The sequence below is a fragment of the Babylonia areolata genome, chromosome 15 (assembly GCF_041734735.1).
Source record: "Babylonia areolata isolate BAREFJ2019XMU chromosome 15, ASM4173473v1, whole genome shotgun sequence".
NCBI lineage: Eukaryota > Metazoa > Mollusca > Gastropoda > Neogastropoda > Buccinidae > Babylonia > Babylonia areolata.
Window position 1 is genome coordinate 7034102 of NC_134890.1, and position 20702 is coordinate 7054803.

At 43.0% G+C, this 20702-nt stretch overlaps 1 protein-coding gene across 1 annotated transcript in view; it reads right to left on the minus strand.

The window, feature by feature from the left end:
• LOC143290401 (uncharacterized) overlaps positions 1–20702 on the minus strand; it is an 82452-nt gene that overhangs the window by 44042 nt on the left and 17708 nt on the right. The window contains exons 5-7 of the mRNA XM_076599804.1: positions 19309–19403; positions 10707–10775; positions 5455–5550 (exon numbers count right to left, since the gene is read on the minus strand). Coding sequence (XP_076455919.1) covers positions 5455–5550; positions 10707–10775; positions 19309–19403 — 260 coding nt within the window. The remainder of the gene's footprint in view (positions 1–5454; positions 5551–10706; positions 10776–19308; positions 19404–20702) is intronic.

Below are 20702 nucleotides of genomic sequence, written 5' to 3' on the forward strand. Positions count from 1 at the left end.
TGGGCCTTCCCTGCCCCTGCCATCCATTCTGATCAAATGGCCATTCCAGTGAAGCTGAGCCTTCAGCAACACTGACTCAATGCTTGTTGAGCTATCTCTGTCCAGCAGTTCTTGGTTTTTGACTCTGTCCTGCCAGCGGATGTTCATGATAATGCGCGGCGACCTCATACAGAACTGTCCCTATGGAACTGTTGCATCTGCTTGATGTGCCGGTGATACAGGTTCCATGTATCCATGGAGCAGTGTAGAAATGACATTTTTGGAGACCTTGATTTTTGCTGACAGTCTGATGCCTTTCTGCTGGAGGACCTTCACTCTCAGTCTTCAAAGTGCTTGGCTGGCCTTCTGGATTTAGGATGTAATCTCTTTGTCCAGTGAACAAGGCAGGCTTGTGTTTGAGGCTGCTTGAATCATATTTGGCTAACTTGAAGAGTAGAATCCAGACTGACCATAAACTCATAACCTACAGAACCAAGAAAAGTAATTCTTCTCTAATACAGAGCATAGACAAGAGAGGCAAGGCCTTAAAGACTCACTTGTGATACACTTTTTAAAAAAAATCCAAGCTTTTTATGTCTTGAGTATAATGCATTTACTGTCATATTTATATTTTTTGTATTCTCTAAACCTGGCACTTTGACCTGCTATTCAACCCAACTAAAGATCTGTCATTATTATCATTTTTTGTTCAAACAGGAACTTCTTTTGCCAAGCATGGAAGTTTTGTTTATTGCAAACGTTTTGGTGCAGACAGTAAAATAAGGGAAATTACTCCTCAGGGGACTTAGTTTGCTTTAAACTGATCTTTCTCATCTTAAACATTACATTTTGAAATTATACTCAATACATAAAAAGCTTGGATTTTTAAAAAAAAGTACATCACAAGTGAGTCTTGAAGGCCTTGCCTCTCTTGTTTCAAAATGTAATGTTTAAGATGAGAAAGATCAGTTTAAAGCAAATTAAGTCCCCTAGCATTAATTAGAGTAATTTCCCTTTTTTACTATCTGCGCCAAAACGTTTGCAAAATAAATAAAACTTCCATGCTTAGCAAAAGAAGTTCCTGTTTGAACAAAAAATGATAATTATGACTGCTCTTGTTGTTGGGTCGAATATCAGATCAAAGTGCCAAGTTTAGAGAATACAAAAAATATAAATATAACAGTAAATGCAGTTTGCATATAATTAGGCTTCATTTTTTATTTTTTTGTGCCCATCCCAGAGGTGCAATATTGTTTTAAACAAGATGACTAAAAAGAACCAAATTTTTCCTATTTTTATGCCTAATTTGGTGTCAACTGACAAAGTATTTGCAGAGAAAATGTCAATGTTAAAGTTTACCACGGACACACAGACACACAGACAGAGACAACCGAACACCAGGTTAAAACATACTCACTTTGTTTACACAAGTGAGTCAATAAAGTGTGGAACTTGCCTGTATCATCTCAGAGGATTTAAATGTTAGAATGTTTTAAATTGTTAGTAACATCCTTACTCTGGCCTATCCTGACATGACATGGTGTCAGGGTGAAGTTCACAAACTTTTCATTCAAGAACCAGCTTGAACCTACAGCAATTTGATGAAATGATCATATTCAGCAGTGACAATGCTGAAGTTTAATTCCCCTGAGCTGTTTGACTTCAGTTGACCAGAGACTTGGGAAAAATCTCCAAATGGCATAAATGTTTTTTGTGTGTTCATATTGCAACATAGTTAACCCAAGAGACTTGCAAAGTTCATGTCAGTAGCTATGGGAAGAGAAGCAGAGAAAATTTTCTCCTCATTTACATTTCCTGAGGAGTGTCTTGCAGATCTCGAACACTGATCAAAGGGATAAGGGGTTTGTGATCTGCCTGTAATGTGAAGCTTGGTAGTCCACCAAGACAGCGTTCAAACAGCAGACAGGCATTCTTTCTCGATCTGTGCATATTTTCTTTCAGCAGGGGTCAGAGTTCAAAAACAGAAAGCCACAAGTTTCAAGACGTTGCCATGCTGCCGTAGAAGAACACCACCAATTCCAAATGAACTGGCATCAGCGTTGACAACTGTTTGCTTTGACAAATTGTAGAATTCAAGTGTTGGTGCTGAAGTCAAACGTTTCTTCACCTTTTCCATCGCATCACGCTGGCCTGGACCCCAGGACTATGCTTGCTTTTTCTCAAACAACTGGAACACGGGATGAAGGATTCTTGATAAATTTGGGATGTATCTTATTCTACCGTGATAGGTGACCATACCAAGCATGCAGTGTAGTTCCTCAATGTTTGTATGATCAGGCATGTTGGTTAATGCTGCAACTTTTTCTGGGCCAGCAGAAATCCCATGCTTGCTGATGACGTGACCAAGAAACTTTATCTCCTTCTTTTGGTATTCACACTTCTCTTGGTTCAGCTTCAGGCTCACAGGTGTTTTTCATGTTTGTCGACATTCTTGCTGTGGACCAAGATATTATCAAAGTAACAGACGACATTCTGGTCATCCCCAAGGATGTTTCCATAGTTTGCTGGAAAATCTCTGGAGCACTAGAAATTCCAAATGGCAAATGCTTGTTGAAGTATCGGCCACAGGGAGTTATGAACATTGTGAGTTTCACTGTTGATAGCTTTAGAGGTATCTGCCAATACCCAGATCTAGCATCAAGATCTAAAGACTGTGGAACCTTGAAGCCTGTGCAGGATGCCATCAAGAGTTCGTAGAACACAGCGCTCACAGCAAACTGCTGCGTTAAGTCTTTTGTAATCCGTACAGAATCTGACCACTCCGCTTTTCTTTAGAACTACAACCACTGGGCTACATCAAACAGCTGCTTCTTTGATGGGTTCTATGATTCCTGTGTCTTCCATCCTGTGATGTTCAGTCTTGATCTTGTCGAGGAGGGGAACAGCAACTCTCCTTGCTGTATCAAGACTGTATGACTTAGCATTGTCATGCAGACTGATAGTGACTGGCTTGCACTGAACTGGAGTTTCTATCTCTTTCATTGGAGACTCATGAGGAGCTTGATGATTGGACTGATCTACTTCGTCAATGCTTTTTCTCACAACACCACTGAGTAGATTGTCTGTGTCTGTATCAATGACAAATAAGCACAGAGAACAAGGAATATCACTGAAGTAAGCAAATGCTTCAAATTCTCCTTCACACTTCAGTAGGCCACCTGGACTTCGATAGTTTGACTGTTGTAGGTGATATCTGAGGATGGCTGTGTAGACCCTTATATGTTTTCTTTGAAAGGATTGACACATCAGCACCTGTGTCAGTCTTGAAGTCTACAAGATCATCATCAAAAGTTTCAGTCGCTCACCATGGAGGTTCACAAGTTGGAGCAATGATGGAACCAAAGAAATATCATTCTACTTCTTCGTCGACAACATACACACCACTTTGATGACAGTACAAAGCAAAATGATTGTACTTTCCACAGCTTTGACATTTCTTCCCTCTTGTTGGGCAGTTATTCTTATTATGAGGTTGACCACCACAATTTCCACATTTGCTGCTTGTTTTGTTGCCACCTGTACCCTTAATTCCATGATGACCACCACGATGACCACCATGACTGCTGAAGGCATCTCCTCTTCCACTGGACTTGGAGTGGTAATTCCCAGAATGGCGATTTCCTGTTTCCTTGGAAACATGCATTTGCATGACTTTGGTGATTGCCACGTCCACCATGTGTTACAAAGTCAACAGCAGACAGTTGCTCTGTTAGTTGGTTCTTGACCTGTTCATGTTGGCATGCTTGGGTGATTGCTTGAACAAGAGAAAGTTGAGGTTGAAACTGCAATTTTTCTGAGAATTCACAGTCACACAGCCCAACAACTAGTCTGTCTCTTACAGCACTATCTTTATCATAAAAGTCATAGTCTGTCTCTTACAGCACTATCTTTATCATAAAAGTCAGCATGTTCAGCCAAATAATACAAAGTACAAACAAAAGTTTCAAAAGGCGCTTGTGAAATGAGGTGAAACTGGGCCTTCTCATGGATGACATTTACACTGGGAGTAAATGACAGTTGTACAAATAATGACGTCATCAAAAGTAGTTTGAGCTGGATCATCATCATTTTGCTGTGGTTCAGTGATAATGTTGAATGTATTATAAATCTTTTCAGCATCTTCACCCCTTGAATATATGAGTGCACTGACCTGAACATCAAAACCCCCTGAAGAAAGTTTAGAAGCAGTTCTGTACCGCAAAAACCTTTGTCGCCATGCTGGCCAACTTTCAGGGTGTGAAAAGTCAAAACCTTCCAGTGGTTTGACGACATGTTTAAATCAAAATAAATTTCAGTTCATCCACATGAGGAAAGGAAAATAAAGATCAATAATAATCCACACGAAGAAAGACAATGCCATAAGGCTTACATGACCTCACAACTATACTAGACTAGTACTATTATTTTCTAGGTCTAGATCTACGACTTGCAGTTCCTCAAGAGGATTCATCAGTCTAGACTGCCACTTTGCCTGTAAACAAAAGTTCGCTGGAAATGTCATGAAGTTCTTTTAAGCACTGCCACCATGTTATGATAAAGCAGACACACACAAGACGTGTCAGAGACAGTTATCCAATGAACAGTAACTAGTGCAGAGGACTTGTTACATGCGCCATGCAAAACAAACTGTTGAAGATCAAAGAGTGACTGCGCATGCTTGCATGAAACCAAATGCTATTAATATTACAGCTATGGTTTCGTGTTACAATATCATAACATGCACCCAACTGACAGGCGCTTTTTCTTCTATGAAATGGAAAAGCACATTTACATGTTTCTGAGTAGCTCTCACATCCCTGTTGATGTACAAGTATCTGAAGCATGACTGTGTAAACTGAATCAAACTCACTAGAAAGTAGATTCCAGAAACAAGTTCCTTGTTAAGTGGTCTTTGTGACTACACACTCACACCATGAGGGACTTATAACATGAGATGAAGATCAATCAATCATATTGATTACATCCCTACCAATAGTGAAGACATCTGACACAAGGGTTACCCCTCAGCTCACACTTTACAAATTTGTTATCCCACTGACTGTGTGTGTGTGTGTGTGTGTGTGTGCTCGTGGTGTGAGCCACCTTTGTTTTATTTGATTTTTAGACGTGGAGTGGCTGATGATTGAATGTCATTTTAATACCCCGTGCGCATACCAAATTCTATTTGAAGCCAATAAAGAGCCAAACACACTATTTTCATTGCAGTGCTGACCACAATGCAGAACACAAAGAAAGCAAAGTCCTAAAAAAAAAAAATAAATAAAAAAAAATTACAAAAAAAGAAAACAGCCAGGAAGAAAATGAAAGGAGATACACAGACTTTCATCTTCAGTTTCAAGGAGGAGCCAAAGCATGCAGACGCTACACCATATCCACTTAAAAAAGATAAAAGAAGCAAATGACTGTTGCATATACCCAATACACTGATCAGGCCTTGTGACATACAGCTATTACCTGAGAGCCTCCAGAGCATCATCAGTGAGGTTGGTACAGGAACTGACATCCAGCTTCCTCAGACGATGGCTGAATAGACCCAAATTCAGGCATGTCCTGCACAAAACACACTTGCATTTATGCTCCTTAAAATAGACTTTTAATTCTTGAAAAGACATGTCTGCTTCTTAAAACTGACATATCTGGTTCTTAAAAAGTCTTTTTTGTCTCCTTTAAGGAGCAGATGTTCCTGCACTTTGTTTTGTTGTCCACTGCAAGAGACAGTTAACCTCTTTAGTGCCCCACGATATATATATATATATATATATATATATATATATATATATATATATATATATATAACTCAACAAAATGCTTTGCTTTTTGCCCCAGATGTACATATACGTCAGTCATTTCAGGATTTTTCACAGTTCTATCTTAAAGTTGATGTGTTCCAATAGCCACCAATTATCCACAAGGAGCAACAACCAGTCACTCTCTGTATGGTAATTACTGGATGTAATTGTCAGTACCCCTTTCAGAAATTTTTTAAATGATGGATGACGAAGCACAGCCTGCCTCTGGTGACTTGAAACAACAGAGTGTTGCAAATATCCTATCTGATTTGGTCACCAAAGAAGCTTTACAAGCCACTGAAAACGATGAAGTTAGTGCTTGTAATGACAAAATCTTGTCATATTGGATTGCTTGAACAGAATTAAAGTGAGACACGATTTGCAGAGAGGATGGAGGATGGGGGTCATGGCATAGCCAGATGTTGCAATAAATGGAGAGAAGGGCAAGAACAGCTCTGTGGTGCCCCAGAGTTGAACTCAAGAGATATGTGGGGCAGGGAGGGAGGGAGAGACTGATGAAAGGGGTGGAACAATCTTGTGCCTTGCACCAATCATTGGACCAGTGTGAATTTCAAAAACCTCACTGGCATTGAACAAAGAAAGGGAGCTATCACCTGCAGGAAAAAATCTCAACAGTACTCAACCCCCATCCCCTGCAATGTGTACCAACTAAGTCAGTGTTTACCCGTTTGATATTGTATGAAAGTGAGCATGAGCCAAGTGGGTATGGAACAGGCAGGTGTGGCACGTGAAGACCATGTGTGTGCATGTATGTGTGTGGGTGTGTGAATTCTATTTCTCTGGGAAAAAAAACAACCCCTAGACTATCAGAAAAAGTTTGCTGACTACAGTTCTACACCAGCTGCCAAGAAACTGAGAGAATAATAAGCTGAAAATGTGTAGAATACCAGAGCTTTGAATTGCAATTCATGACTGTGTAATTACATAAGTTACAACACATTTAAGCCTTCATATATTTTCTAGGTTCATTTCAGCTGCTTTTACTCACAATCTGTAACATATATTTAGAATGTATGTGAAATTTGTTTATTTATGGTTCACTCATTGCTAACCAGTGTGTTAACCCATTCAACACTGGGGAGTTTACAGCCTTGGTGGGCTTCCACGCCATACTGATGCAGAAAAGTAAAGAAAGTATGCTGTTTTTCCTCCAAATTATGTGTGGAAACGTTCGGAAATACTGTAGGAGTTAGCTCTCTTTCCTTGCAGTTCACGCATAAGTAGGAATGTGAAAAACGTTTTAATCAAAAGAATTCTGACGCCAGAGCAATACTCAGGTGCAAGGCTCAATGAGATAAGTTTCTATCAAAAACTGACAGTCTGTTCATTTTCCTTTCAGAAAAGTGGGGTCATGAACACTTTCTTACAATGGTTTGCATATTACCAGACCTGTTATCCTTCAAACAGATACAAGTGTAGCTTGGATGGGCAAAAAGTGTAGTTTCAGAGTAGTAAAGTGTAGCATTTTTTTTAACTGAGTATTCTTTACCACCAAAGCTGACATAATTCTTTTTTAACTTGTTTTTATTCAGTTCACATGTACAAGGTATTAAACAATCACATTCATTTGCCTTTTTTAAAAGAAAAACAAACAAACAAATAAATATAGTACTACAAATAAGGAGAAAAGAGGTTAGTAAAAGCACATATATGAATGGAGAAAAAACACACAAACAGACTAGAAAAAAAGTTTCAAGCAACTGGAGCATTTCATGTGTGAGCGGAACTCAATTACACAAAATAGATTAACATACTGAATGCAGTTATGACACTTTATTTTCAGTGGAAGTTTGGCCTTCGAGGACATATTACGTGGTAATAAAAAAAATATTTCAAGATTTTTTTTTTTCCAGCACATAAACACTGTGTAAGAAGTGTGCGATGAAGGTATGTATCAACCATCACTAGCAAACACATACATATACATATACACACATGTATTAAAATATACATCAGCAACAAAAATCATTTGTCAGGCAGCCGAGTGGAAGTAATAAGATTACTCCAAGAACACTGGATTTTTTATGGTATCCATGTGTTCTGAAAATCAGAATACCGTAAATTTCTTCGTGCTATATATTCTCCTTTTTTATACCTATGCTTAAGCTTTAAGAAATACTCTGAAAAAATGGATTAGTATTGTTCATTTTACACTGATATAAATATTGCTTTCCCTGGCTATACAAGTATAAAGTAACAAGTAGCATCATTATGTTATGTATATGTCGATCAACTCCAAGAATAACGAAGCTTTTTGTCAACTGCATATTGTAACCATTCATATATTTTTCATTCACCACTGCGATAAAATCATGTCAGAATTTTTGGATTTCTGGACAATTCCAAAACATGTGGTCAATGCCGTTTTTTGCAGAACAGCAAAAGTTACAGTTGCCATTATATGACAACCCCATTTGTTTCAAAATCACATTTGTCCCTATGCACCTATGGACAATTCACATTTGAAACCATTTCATTTTTACATCAGAAAGTTTATGTAAATACAGAAAACATTTTTTCCGATTATTTTCAACATCAAATTTTTCACCCCATTTTGCACAGCATTTGGGTGCGATATCATTCTCAACAGTGAGTAATCGTACATTCTGGATCCTTTGACAACAAACATTCAAGTTTTAAAACAAAGTGACAAAGTAATGGATTAATCATTATCTACTTTTATATAAGTATGTTTTATTTATTATGATATTGCAGATTTGTGACCACAAAAGGTAAAAAAAAATCAATATCTATATGAGTGGAGTGATGGCCTAGAGGTAACGCATCCGCCTGGAAAGCGAGAGAATCTGAATGCACTGGTTCAAATCATGGCTCAGCCACTGATATTTTCTCCCCCTCCACTAGACCTTGAGTGGTGGTCTGGACGCTAGTCATTCGGATGCGATGATAAACCAAGGTCCCGTGTGCAGCATGCACTTAGTGCATGTAAAAGAACCCCCGGCAACAAAAGGATTGTTCCTGGCAAAATTCTGTAGAAAAATCCACTAAGTTTGCTTAAATTCTTCATACAACATAAAGTGGCCATTTTCTTTAAGAAAGAGTGCTATGCAATGTACTACTTTACCTACTTTTGTTACTGAATAATCTTTTTACCCATTTGAATTCTTCATTAAAAGAAAACTGCTTCAGCAAGAAGTTCTACTGAGTCTTTACAACAAATTGTGTAGAAGTTTGTTCTATAAGCCTGAAATGTGTGTGTGTGTGTCCGTGAGTGGGTGCATGTGTGCATGTGTGCCAACCTCCCCCATACCCTCTTTCCGTACGAAATATAGGGAAGTCTCTCAGAATCCAAAGAAAAATCAGTATAAAATCAAACCATTGCAAAAATATTCTGTACATACATACATGTAGTATACAGGTTTCAAGCTGTACTTGTCAAGTGTTCAATTAAACAGCATGAAAGCCAAATGCACAAGTATTATGAACACTGCATATTTTTGGAGGGATTGACAAACTTGCATTGCCCAGTTTTAGCATTGAAACAGAAGAAGCAAAATATCCATTTCATACAATAAAACTGTATCGTCATCATCAGATGTGCAAAGTGCCGTCAACAGACAACTCGCAATTAAGTCCTGGAGAAAAACAAAAAAGGTAGAGTTTGGGTGTCAAGGGGTTAGTTGTGGTAAGACATTGGCTCAGTCACCAGTACAAAAACACAGGACATGACTCCTCAAACCATGACGTCAAATCCTCGCCTGACCAAAAAAAAAAAAAAAAGTAAAACCTGAACACAGTTCCGAAGACAATAAACAACAACAAACACAAAAAGTCGTCAGTGGATAAGTCACAAATCACAAATGCAAAAATCATCAAGTATGTGCTCAGAAATGTATACGAAGCAACTTCAGTAAATACGGCACATGCACGCTAGGACATGTCCTGCACGCGCTATGTGTGTGCTATGTGTACTTGTATGTGTACATGTGCACGTGTGTTTGTGTGTGTGTGTGTGTGTGTGTGTGTGTGTGTGTGTGAAATATTATACTAATAGTATGATAAGGACAATAAATGGTTTTCTTACCTTACTTAAACAGCTTGATAAAATTGTATTTAATCAGTATTGATGATTGTCTCAGATTGGTAGATAAAGGGAACAGTTAGTGTTGATATTCATCCCAAAACAGGTGTTTATTTACATTTATTTACATACATGCCAAATGCACACACATAGTACAGTAGTAACCAGGGTCACATCCATGCTTTCAGTTGAAAAAATTAGTGCTCAAATGTGTCAAAGGGCAGAAGGCTTCTAATCCAACCTGGTTGTGATCAGATGGGCAACAAACAGTATGAAGAACTTAAATTCATATCCATAAATGACACCAAAAGGAGGAGTTTGAATTATACTTGTTGCTTGGTGGTATATACTATGTCAAACTCAAATGCATCAGGCTGACATGGTACAGTATATGACACCAATAATAATAATGTTAATGAATAGCATTTGCATAGTACATTTCTCTAAGTAAATTTAGATAGTGTGCTGGCAATAGCTCATTCACACACAACCATGCCCAAAAATGACTGACCACACTCAATCATACACATATGCACCCATGATGACACACTAATAGCACAGAATTATCCCTTTTTTTCTCTACAAAAATTAAATATCACCAGTAACAAGCAACCAATCTGAAACTATTGAGAAGATGTATTCATATTTGAGAGACTGTACAATTTAAATTCAATTCTACAAGTGGAAGCACTTTTTTTATGACATGAAAGTGAAACAGACTGGGAGTTTAACCATATTTAAAATATCAAACATACTCCAATGTTACACACACACACACACACACACACACACACACACACACACACAAACATACATGCACAAGCACAAGTGCTTACACAAAGACAGTCACTTACGCATCTGTGATCTCTTTACAGTTGTTCAAAATCAGTGCCTCTATGTGCCTGCAGTTGCGCGCAAATACACTGCGAAAGATAAAACAGCCGTCAAGCAAAAAACAGACAAGTAACTAAGTTTTCTTTTTTTAAATGAAAATAAACCAAGATAAAATAATTTACAAAATATATCCTATTCACAGGTTGGAATTAGTCACAGAAACATTCATACCAAGTGTATTCCAAAAGGCCATTGGTGCCAAGAAACCGACTACACTGAACATGCATTCTATGCATGTCCCAAGCTCACCACTATCTGGACCAACATAAAACAATTTATACTTACTAAGTATAACACTTGGATCCCAATGAACAAGAAAATAGCATTCTTTGGTGCAACTAAAACTGATATATTATCAAATTCAAAAAGAAAACAAGTAAACATTATCTTATTGGTTGCAAGGCTTGCTATCTCCAAATTTAAATACGGCAAATGTAAGAATCTTGAACTTATATTCGAAACAGAGCTACACCTTAGAAATCTGGAAGGAATATAAAAAAATCATTAAAAACCAAAACAAAAACAAAAAACAACACACACACACACACACACACACACACACCAACAACAACAACAACAAAAACCAAAGCAAAACAAACAAAAACAAAAACAAACAAACAACAACAAAAAAAACAAAGAAAAAAAAAACAGTGACCAGGTGGTCACATCAAACATACACATATTGTTCTTGCATAGTTATAGTGCCTCCAGAGAGAGAGAGAGAGCGCCTAGTTTTCTCATTCAGACACTGTAATTGTGTGCGGGGTCATTGCATGTGTGTTTATGTTTTTTCTTCTTTCGTGTTGCATGACATTGAAAACGATGGATAATGCCATTGGGAAGATCTGTTATAAGGAAATGGAAAAAAAAGGAAATGAAAATAAAGAAGAGAGAGGAAAAAAAAATAACAGAAAGAAAGGAGAAAAATGATGATGGAAGAAAAAGAAGGGAAAAAACAACAACAAAAAAACGAAAAAAAAGAAAAAAAAAAGAGAAAGAAAAAAAAAAGGAAAGAAAAAAAAGAAAAAAAAAAACACGAAAATCTTCCATGGATGCTGAGACAGCCCTGCACATTTGCAGAACTTGAACGCATCCTCTGATTTCTCCTTTAAAAAAGAAAAAAAAAGAAAAAAAAAGTGTAATCCAAAAGGGAACACACACACACACACACACACACACACACACACACACACACAGAGGAAAATGCTAACTACTACAATGGTCCATGAGATATGCACAGGATGCCCATTTGTTCTTCTGGAATATTACGTCAAAAGAAAATATCATTTGGAGAACACAAGTGAGTCTTAACCTGATAGCAGTGAAACAACAGGAGGAGTTTGTATTATACTCCATGTTTGGTGTTACATATACTTACCATGTCAAACTGATGCAAACTAGGCCTATCAGTTTGCTCTGCTTGGCCAAATTTCGCGCGGCTAACAGTGAAAAGACGAGCAGTCTTGGCCCGGTCCGCTCTCAGCCAATCAAACACCTCTAAAAGCTATAAGCGCTGAATCATTCCGTGGCCATCGAAGAAAATGCCCCATGAGAACCACGGCGGAGACGCGGGGACGGACGGGCGGGCATTCAAGTTTGACATGGTAAGTATATGTAACACCAAACATGGAGTATAATACAAACTCCTCCTTTTGGTGTCATATACTGTACCATGCCAAACTGATGCAGAATTTAAAGCAAACGGAGGAGGGCAACGCCTACTGGTTCATATGGGGTGCCCTTGTAACTGAGACGGCAGTGTTAGCCGCAACAAAGGAAATCCCCTTGGAACCGTCAGCCCTGGTCATATGGAAATTCCTGAGGTATAAGTTGATGAAGGGATTCTCAGACCGCCAGAAGGCTGCCTCGGAAAGCAGCCGAAGTAGCTATGGCCCGCACTTCATGTGCTCTGGGATGAAGACAGCTGATATCCCTGTGTGCATGAGAGTAGGCTCTACGAATGACTTGGGAAACCCAGCGGGAAATGGTGCCTGCAGCGATGTCTCTCTTGTAATTCTCATTGAGGGAGATGAGCAGACGCCTCTGAGAAGAACGCCTATGGCGAGACCTATCCCAATAGTATTTGAGACACCGAACTGGGCAGAGATGCCTATCCTCATCATCTTGGGCAAGAATATCAGACAAAGGTCTGACCCTCAGAGAGGGAGAAGGGACCTCAGGGTCTTGGTTCTTAGCCAGAAACTCTGGAAGGAAACGAATAGTGATGGAACCATCTCTGTGGAAGGCCAGATCTTGTGGCATTCCACTAAGACCATGGATCTCGCTTCTACGACGGCCTGTGGCCAGCAACAGAAGGAAAGTCGTCTTGAGGGTGAGCAAGTCGAAAGGAATAGTCCCCAATGGCTCAAAGGGCTGTTTTCGAATGAAATCCAGCACCAGGAACAAGTCCCAGAGGGGCACTCTTCTGGGTTTCTAGCTTCCTTCAGAGGGGCACCCCTAGCCACCTCTCTGAGCAGGAAATCCGCTTCAAAGGCGGGACCACCTAGCTGTTTGATTGTGGTACAGATGGCAGACCTGTACCCTCGCACAGAACTAGCAGGATGAGAACCAAGGAGCAGTGAGCCAGAAAGTTGGCCAGTTGCATGCTCATAGGGTTAGTAGGGGGAATGCCCTGAGCTGTACACCACCGCAACCATTTCTTCCAGCGAAAGTCATACAAAGTCTACGTTCCCTGCCTCCTTGCTCTGGTGACTATGGAGAGGAGGTCAGAGGAGGCACCCCCATGGGTCAGCGCAGCCAACACAGAGGCCGACCGAGGGGTCGAAGACTTCAATGGTGATGCTGACAGTTCTGACCGCACAGCAGCCATGCATGCAGGTGGAGCAGTTGAGGATTTGAATGAGGAGTGCCCGAGCGAGGCTGCTTCAGCAGATGAGATTTGGTTTCGAGTTCCAGGGGTGGAACATGTGTCAGGGACTGAAGGTCCGGAAACCAGGGCTGGGCTGGCCATTTCGGCGCAATGAGGATCAGCTGCGGGCATTCCAATCTGTCTTTCCGTATCACCTTGGACAGAATTGGAAAGGGAGGAAACACGGAGGCAATCAGACTGCTCCAGTCTAGAGAGAGAGCATCCACTGCCCACGCTTCTGGGTCGGTGACCGGAGAGACATAAGTGGGAAGTCTCTTGTTGAACTTTGTGGCAAAAAGGTCCACCATCGGCCGAAACCACCGTTCCCACACCCCCTGAAGGGTGTCCTTGTCCAGGGTCCACTCTGTGCGGATGACACTCTTGGACCTGCTGAGAGCATCTGCCAAGATGTTGGCTTTTCCTGCTAAGTGTCTCGCTGAAAGTGCAATGCCCTTGCTGTGGCACCAACGGAGGAGAGCCTCGGTCCACAGGGAGAGGTCTGCCAATTGCGCTCCCCCCCTTTGTTCGCATAACATGCGACCGTCGTCTTGTCCGTGAACAAGCGGATGGTCTTGCCAGTGGCCTCCCCCATGAAGTGCCAGAGAGCCCTGCGAACTGCCTCCAGTTCCAGAACATTGATGTGGCATAGGCGCTCCTCCTGCTGCATGGAGTGAGTCCAGTGGGCTCCCCAGCCCAGGGAGGAGGCGTCTGTGAAGAGTGCCACCTGAAGAGTAGGTGGGGCTATGGGCACCCCCTGTGTCTGAAGAGGGTGATTAACCACTCTGATGTCACCTCGAGGAACCACTCGCCCAGACATATCTGGGTATCCCATGGCTGAGTGCTCTGGGACCAGCGTAACCTCAGTGCCCTCTGAAGAGGGCGCTTGAGAACCCTGCCCAGGGGAATGAGAGGTGCCATGGACTTCATCATGCCCAGGAGGGAAGAAAATGTCCGCGCTGTTGCTTGGAAGGAACGGTGCAAGTGGCTGAGGAGGCCTGCCAGACGGTCCCAGCGATCTGGCGTCAGAGAGACTATCATGGACCACGTGTCGAATCTCATCCCTGAGAAGTCGAAGGACTGACTTGGGGACAGATTGCATTTCTCCTGGTTCATGAGGAAGCCCAGTTGGGAGCAAAGATCTAGAAGTCTGGCCGTATGACTCTGGCACAGGGCCTGCAACTGGGCCAGGATAAGCCAGTCGTCCAGGTACACAGAGACGAATGGATTCCGAGCGGACGATGGACACCAATACCCGCACCACTTTGGTACACAGGAAAGGGGCAAGGGACAGACCAAATGGGAGGGCCGGGAACTGGAACACCTTGTCCCTCCACATGAACCTCAGGTACCGACGGGATGCCGAATGGATGAGGATATGAAAATAAGCATCTTTCAGATCGATGGAGGTAGCCCAATCACCTTATTGGATGGTCTCCCGAATCTGTGCCTGTGTGTCCATCTTGAATTTGATTTTGGGGAGGAATTTGTTGAGGGGGGACAAGTCCAAAACTGGTCTCCACCCTCCCGAGACCTTTGGAATCACAAACAACCGGCCGTAAAAACCGGGGCCCGGGTCCGAGAGTTGAGATATCGCCCCTATGATGAGTAGGTGCGATATCTCTTTCTCTAAGACGCTCTCCTGTTCCGTCGAGCTGGGCACATAAGGAGGAGGAGTGGATCTTAGAGGGGGGCGGTCATCTGCCCAAGGCAGCATGTACCCTGACTCTAGCACCGATACAATCCCGTCGTTGAGTCCCAGAGCACGCCACTGATGTGCATGCCGGGACAAGTTTCCTACTTGGAGGGGCTGAACGACTGGCGGTGCTGAATTGGGGCCCAGTCATTGGGGGTGCTGCCTTCTGGCCTTGGGCATGGATGGTCGGCTTGGAAGGACAAAAGGTGGTTTATTCCTCTGCTGCTGATTCTGCACACGCCACTCTGACTTGGGCGGCGTGGTATATGGAGGGGCCCTGGTGGCCGGTCTCTTCAATGGCATAGAACCCTGGAGCCCCTGGGAGGTGTGGGCCAAATATGAGGCCACCTCCCTGTTTGTCTCTGCCCTGTGGCTGACAAAATGGGGCGCATACTGGCCGAAGAGGGAGTGCTGCTGTGCTGGGATGGACCGCAGGACAGCCCTTTCCTCCACAGGAATGTTAGAGAGGCGGAGAATGGCATCATGCCGCGCTAGCACAGTATTGAAGTGAAGGCTGGTAGCTGTGTCTGCAGCTGCCTTGAGACCAGATGCTACCCTATTGCCAAAAGTAATTAACCTCTGGTCGGTGAAGAGGCCCGGCGGGACAGAGGAAGGAGACCCCGTGTCCTGATTAACCAGACGCTGTTCCCACAGCTCATTGGCCCTGTGGAGGAACGCGTCGAAGAAGGTATAAGCCATGGAAACCTAGAGGAGGCAGCGGTGGGCCAATTTGTCCCACTCTGCTAACGTTTTAAAGGATAGGGTAGCTGAAGTGGGGAAGGTGGTGCGCTGTGAGACCAACATTCTGTCCTGCGCAGAGGGCTCTGCTTCCCTGTAGGCAGGGTGGTCCTGTGTGTACCAGGACCACACCCCTCCCTTGGAGGAATCTTTAAGGAACTTTCCCGGGAAAAAAGCGCCCGGGGCAGAGAGGGACTCCCTGCCTGGAGGAGGGATGGAAGCAGCACCCCTGACAGTGCGGGCTGGCTTATTAAGCCATTCCTGCACCATTTCTAGCACTCTGAGTCGCCTTGTGGTTCTGGAGTTAGAGTCACATGGCGTAAGGAGGGTCAAGGGTAACAAAGTAGCCTGAGGGACTGATTCGGCATACGTGACCCTATTGGGGAGGATCAGTTCGAGCTTGGCAAAGTCCGAGTTTGGTTCAGGCTGGTCCCTAGGGAGGCGCGAGCTCAATCTGTCCCCCTGGGATGTGGGCGAAGAGTGCTCATCTGCTTGTTCGTCCTCATCCGAAGACAGGGGCTCCCACTCTTGTTCACAGTCCATCCCCTGCTGGGTGCCATCCCAAGTGGATGTACCCACTGGGGCGTCCTGTGAGCTATGGTCAGCCCAGCGGGACGAGCTGGGACGATCCCGAGCCAGGACCATGGCCGCCGCTGTTATGTCCTTGACGCCTGAAGCGGGTGGGGAGCGTGTGGACCCTAGGTCCAACCATGCTTGGGATGGTGGGTGCCACACCTTCTCAGAGAGGGCGTCCCTGGATGCAAGAGGGACCCACGAGTGCTGTGAGGGGACAAACACCCACTCATCTCCCTGTAGGACCGAGGGCTGTGTAGGTGTGAACCGCAGGCTCCCCCCGGGCCGAGCAGGGGCCCCTCAGCAGCCATCGGTCCTGACAAGGAGGCCGTTGTGACCGTGGAGGTCACCTGTGGGTTGACAGAGGCCCGATTTGTGGACAGAGTGGCAATATTGGTCGAGGAGCTCGACCTGACCGACAAGAAGTCGATCCCACTTGTCGGGGCTGTGCGTGTCACCCTGTGAGATGTGCTGGGTTGGGTCCGGTGGGGAGCGGACAAGGGGTTGGCCCTTGGTACTCCCGGCAACTCAGCGTGCACCATAGGTGCGCCCCAGTACGGGTAGAATGGGGGTAACCACCCGTGGGCACCAGCCATACTGTGACCCGAACCCCAAGGGTCACTGGCGCCTTGACCTCCATGAAGGGAAAAACCTGGCCAAGACGAGCGGGCTGACTGCCCGGAACCGCCTGACACGCGCGGGCCTCCCCCAGCAGGGGAGACCGGCCGGATAGCGGGAAGACCTGCAGAGCAGGTTGCCACGCGCCCCGAATCCCCTCCCGTGGGGAGACTGGGTGGCTTGGCCCGGGGTGGTCAAAGTAGAGATCCTTCCCCCCCCCCCCCCCCCCCCCCCGAACCAAATTTTTCTCCCCCACCAAAAGGAGGTGGGTGAGGGGGCATCGACAGAGAAGGGAGGAGGGGGAACAACAATGGGACCCGTGAGGGCCGTCTCCGAGTGGGGACCTGGGTAACGGCCGGGCGCGGCCTCCCCTTGGGAGTTCACGCCTAGCTGTGAGTCCCCACCGCCAGGAGAGGACTTGCCACTCCCCCTTCTCCCTGCCTCGCGCTGGGACACCTCGGGAGGCGACGCTCGTACCTCTTTCCCCCCGGTCCTCTTCATGACCGTTTTACTGGTACGAAAGTCGCCTCCGCGATCAGCGTCTAAAGACGCATCGCCGCGGTCCGTATCGGGAGGAATCATGAGCTCCGGGCCTGGGAGAGTCTCTTGCCGAGTCTCAGTCCCAGCATCATGATCCCTCCCTTCGTGGTATGGCACACGAGGCATGGAACCCACGCTTAGGCACCCAGTGAAAATCCGACCCCCAACAGAGAAAGGAAAGACAGGATCGACTTAGAGGTAGAGAAAAACGAACGAATCGAGGGTGCCGAGTCGAATCGAGTACACAGAATGTAAGAATACAATACAGACAAGCCGCATGCAGCAAAATAAGGCCAAATGAATACGCTTAATAGCCAAAAAAAAGCGTAAGATGAGACAGAGCGTAAACCTGACAAGATGGCGTGGAGAGCCTTGGCCAAAGGAATGATTCAGCGCTTATAGCTTTTAGAGGCGTTTGATTGGCTGAGAGCGGACCGGGCCAAGACTGCTCGTCTTTTCACTGTTAGCCGCGCGAAATTTGGCCAAGCAGAGCAAACTGATAGGCCTAGTTTGCATCAGTTTGACATGGTACAGTATATGACACCAAAATTATGCATATGAATTATGATAATCCTCCTACCCCTCCCAACTATAATAACAATAACAAGAAAGTCAAAAACCAATGTGGTTATGATGATGTCAACAGAATATAATGTGTCACTCAATCCATCTCCTCAAAAAAATGACTGGGGACCAAATTCTGCTGTTTTAACTTAAGAAAGCCCATGATCCTTTTAAAAATCTATTTTATCTTTTGATTTTAATTTGTTAACTTAATCCCCTGTATGTGTGTGTGTGTGTGTGTGTGTGTGTGTGTGTGTGTGTGTGTGTGTATGTGTGAGCGTTGATGTATGTGTGCATGGATGTATACTTCTGCAATGTGACAACCCAAACTTTTTTCAGTGCAGATAAAATCTCAAGAATCTATTTGAAGTATGCAATCAGAAAAAGAAGTTGACAAGAAACAAGGAAAGATTGGCAAAAATAGAAGTAATGATAACAGAGTAAAAGCAAAAACAAAAGGAAAGAAATAACAAGTGAATGAAAAAATGGGGGGGAAAACATTCAAAAAACAGAAATAAAAACAACAAATCAAATTACTGAAATGGTTGTAAAGAAGAAGAAATTAAAAAAAAAAACAAAAAAAAAAAACATGGATCCCCAACACACGCATGTCCCAGGATTCATAGCCTTGACAAACTAATATATGCAACCTTCAGCATGAGAGCAATCTGCTGTGGTCTGACCATTCCACTGGCGACCAGTTCACAAAATGAATCTGATAATAGGCACAGTTATACATGAACTGACACAGATTAGCTGGCTCACACACACACACACACACACACACACACACACACACACACACACTTACTGAACTCGGTAAAGAAGACAGATCCACACTGAACTACCCACCCCAAAATTCTCAAAATGAATCTGATGATATGCACAGGTATACACAGTCAGATTACCAAGCTCACACACAGAAAGACAGCCAGTTAAGGACCGGGGATCCACACAAACTACCAACCTCATAGACTGATCCGTAATGACCTGACAGCCCCGCAGGCTCATCGACTTGAGAAACCCTCCACACCTTTTGGACAGGTTCTCCACCACCAAGCCCTAACAAATTGCTCAAAGTCATCACCCTCCAAAAACAAAAAAGAAATCAACATCTTCCCTTCAAACATTGCCACAAACATTAATGTAGACATGCCTACCCCAATGTTGTATTTCCAGGAACCAACACCACTTTAAAAAAATATATATATCAGGGATAAAGCACATATATCGCTATGGCAAAATGTCTTGATAAATAAATCAATATTTTCTTAAATACAAGACAGGTGTCTATTTAAAGTCCTTATATATGCCTTCCTTCAAACACATATGAATGTCTTCACACAACATACATATATTAATGTCTTCAAAGAGCACACACACACACACCAAAATCTTTCTTCATGCATACATCAATACCTTCCTTCACACATAAGATACAACTTTATTGTCTGTAAATGCACAGAAATCTTTTGGCTTGAGCACAAATAATATTAAACACATCAAGCACAATTACTTTTAGAACATGAACATTTATGAAAATATGGAAAACAATAATAAAAGTAATAACATAAAATAAATGTTAACTAGGTAAGAAAAACCATGTGTCATTTACTCTAAAATATAAACTAAATATGTTTCACTCAAAAACATTTATAAAGAAAATCAAGTGTTATTACAAACGCTTTACAATAAGCATTAAACACACACACACACACACACACACACAAACTTACACAGGGAGAAGAAAAAAATAATAACAGTACCTGAGTCTATTTGGCAAGACAGCATGGTCAATTGTATCAAAGTGGCAGATAGATCAAGCAATGCAAGAGCACAGATTTTACCAATGTCAAGGATGTTAAAATATCATACATGGTCTTTACAAGCGCAGTTTCAGTCCTATGATAATGTCTGCATGCTAACTTTTAAGGGCTGAGTAAGTTGTGAGTCAAAGGGTCACTAAGCTGCAGAAGAATGGGACACTCTAACTACCTTGACAGAAAGAGAAGATTTGAAACAGGGCAGTAGTTCTTCAAATTGTTGGGATCAAGTAAAGGTTTCTTTAGCAGAGGTTTTACCAGAGAGCACTTGTATGAATCAGGAAAGTTTCTAGGTGTTACAGAGTCATTCATTATGTTAGTAACCAAAGGCAAGAGGATGTCAAGGCAATCAAGAAATAGATCTGAAGGGATGGGATAAAGTTCACATGTTTTAAGTAGAGAAGAGAGAAGTGAATGTTTGACTAGATCTTGAGTCACAGGGGTGAACTGAGTTAGAGGTAGACCATAGAATCAGGGTTCACTAAAAGGAGGAATCTTCAGTAAGGATGAGTCAAGGTTGTCTCATATCATACTGATT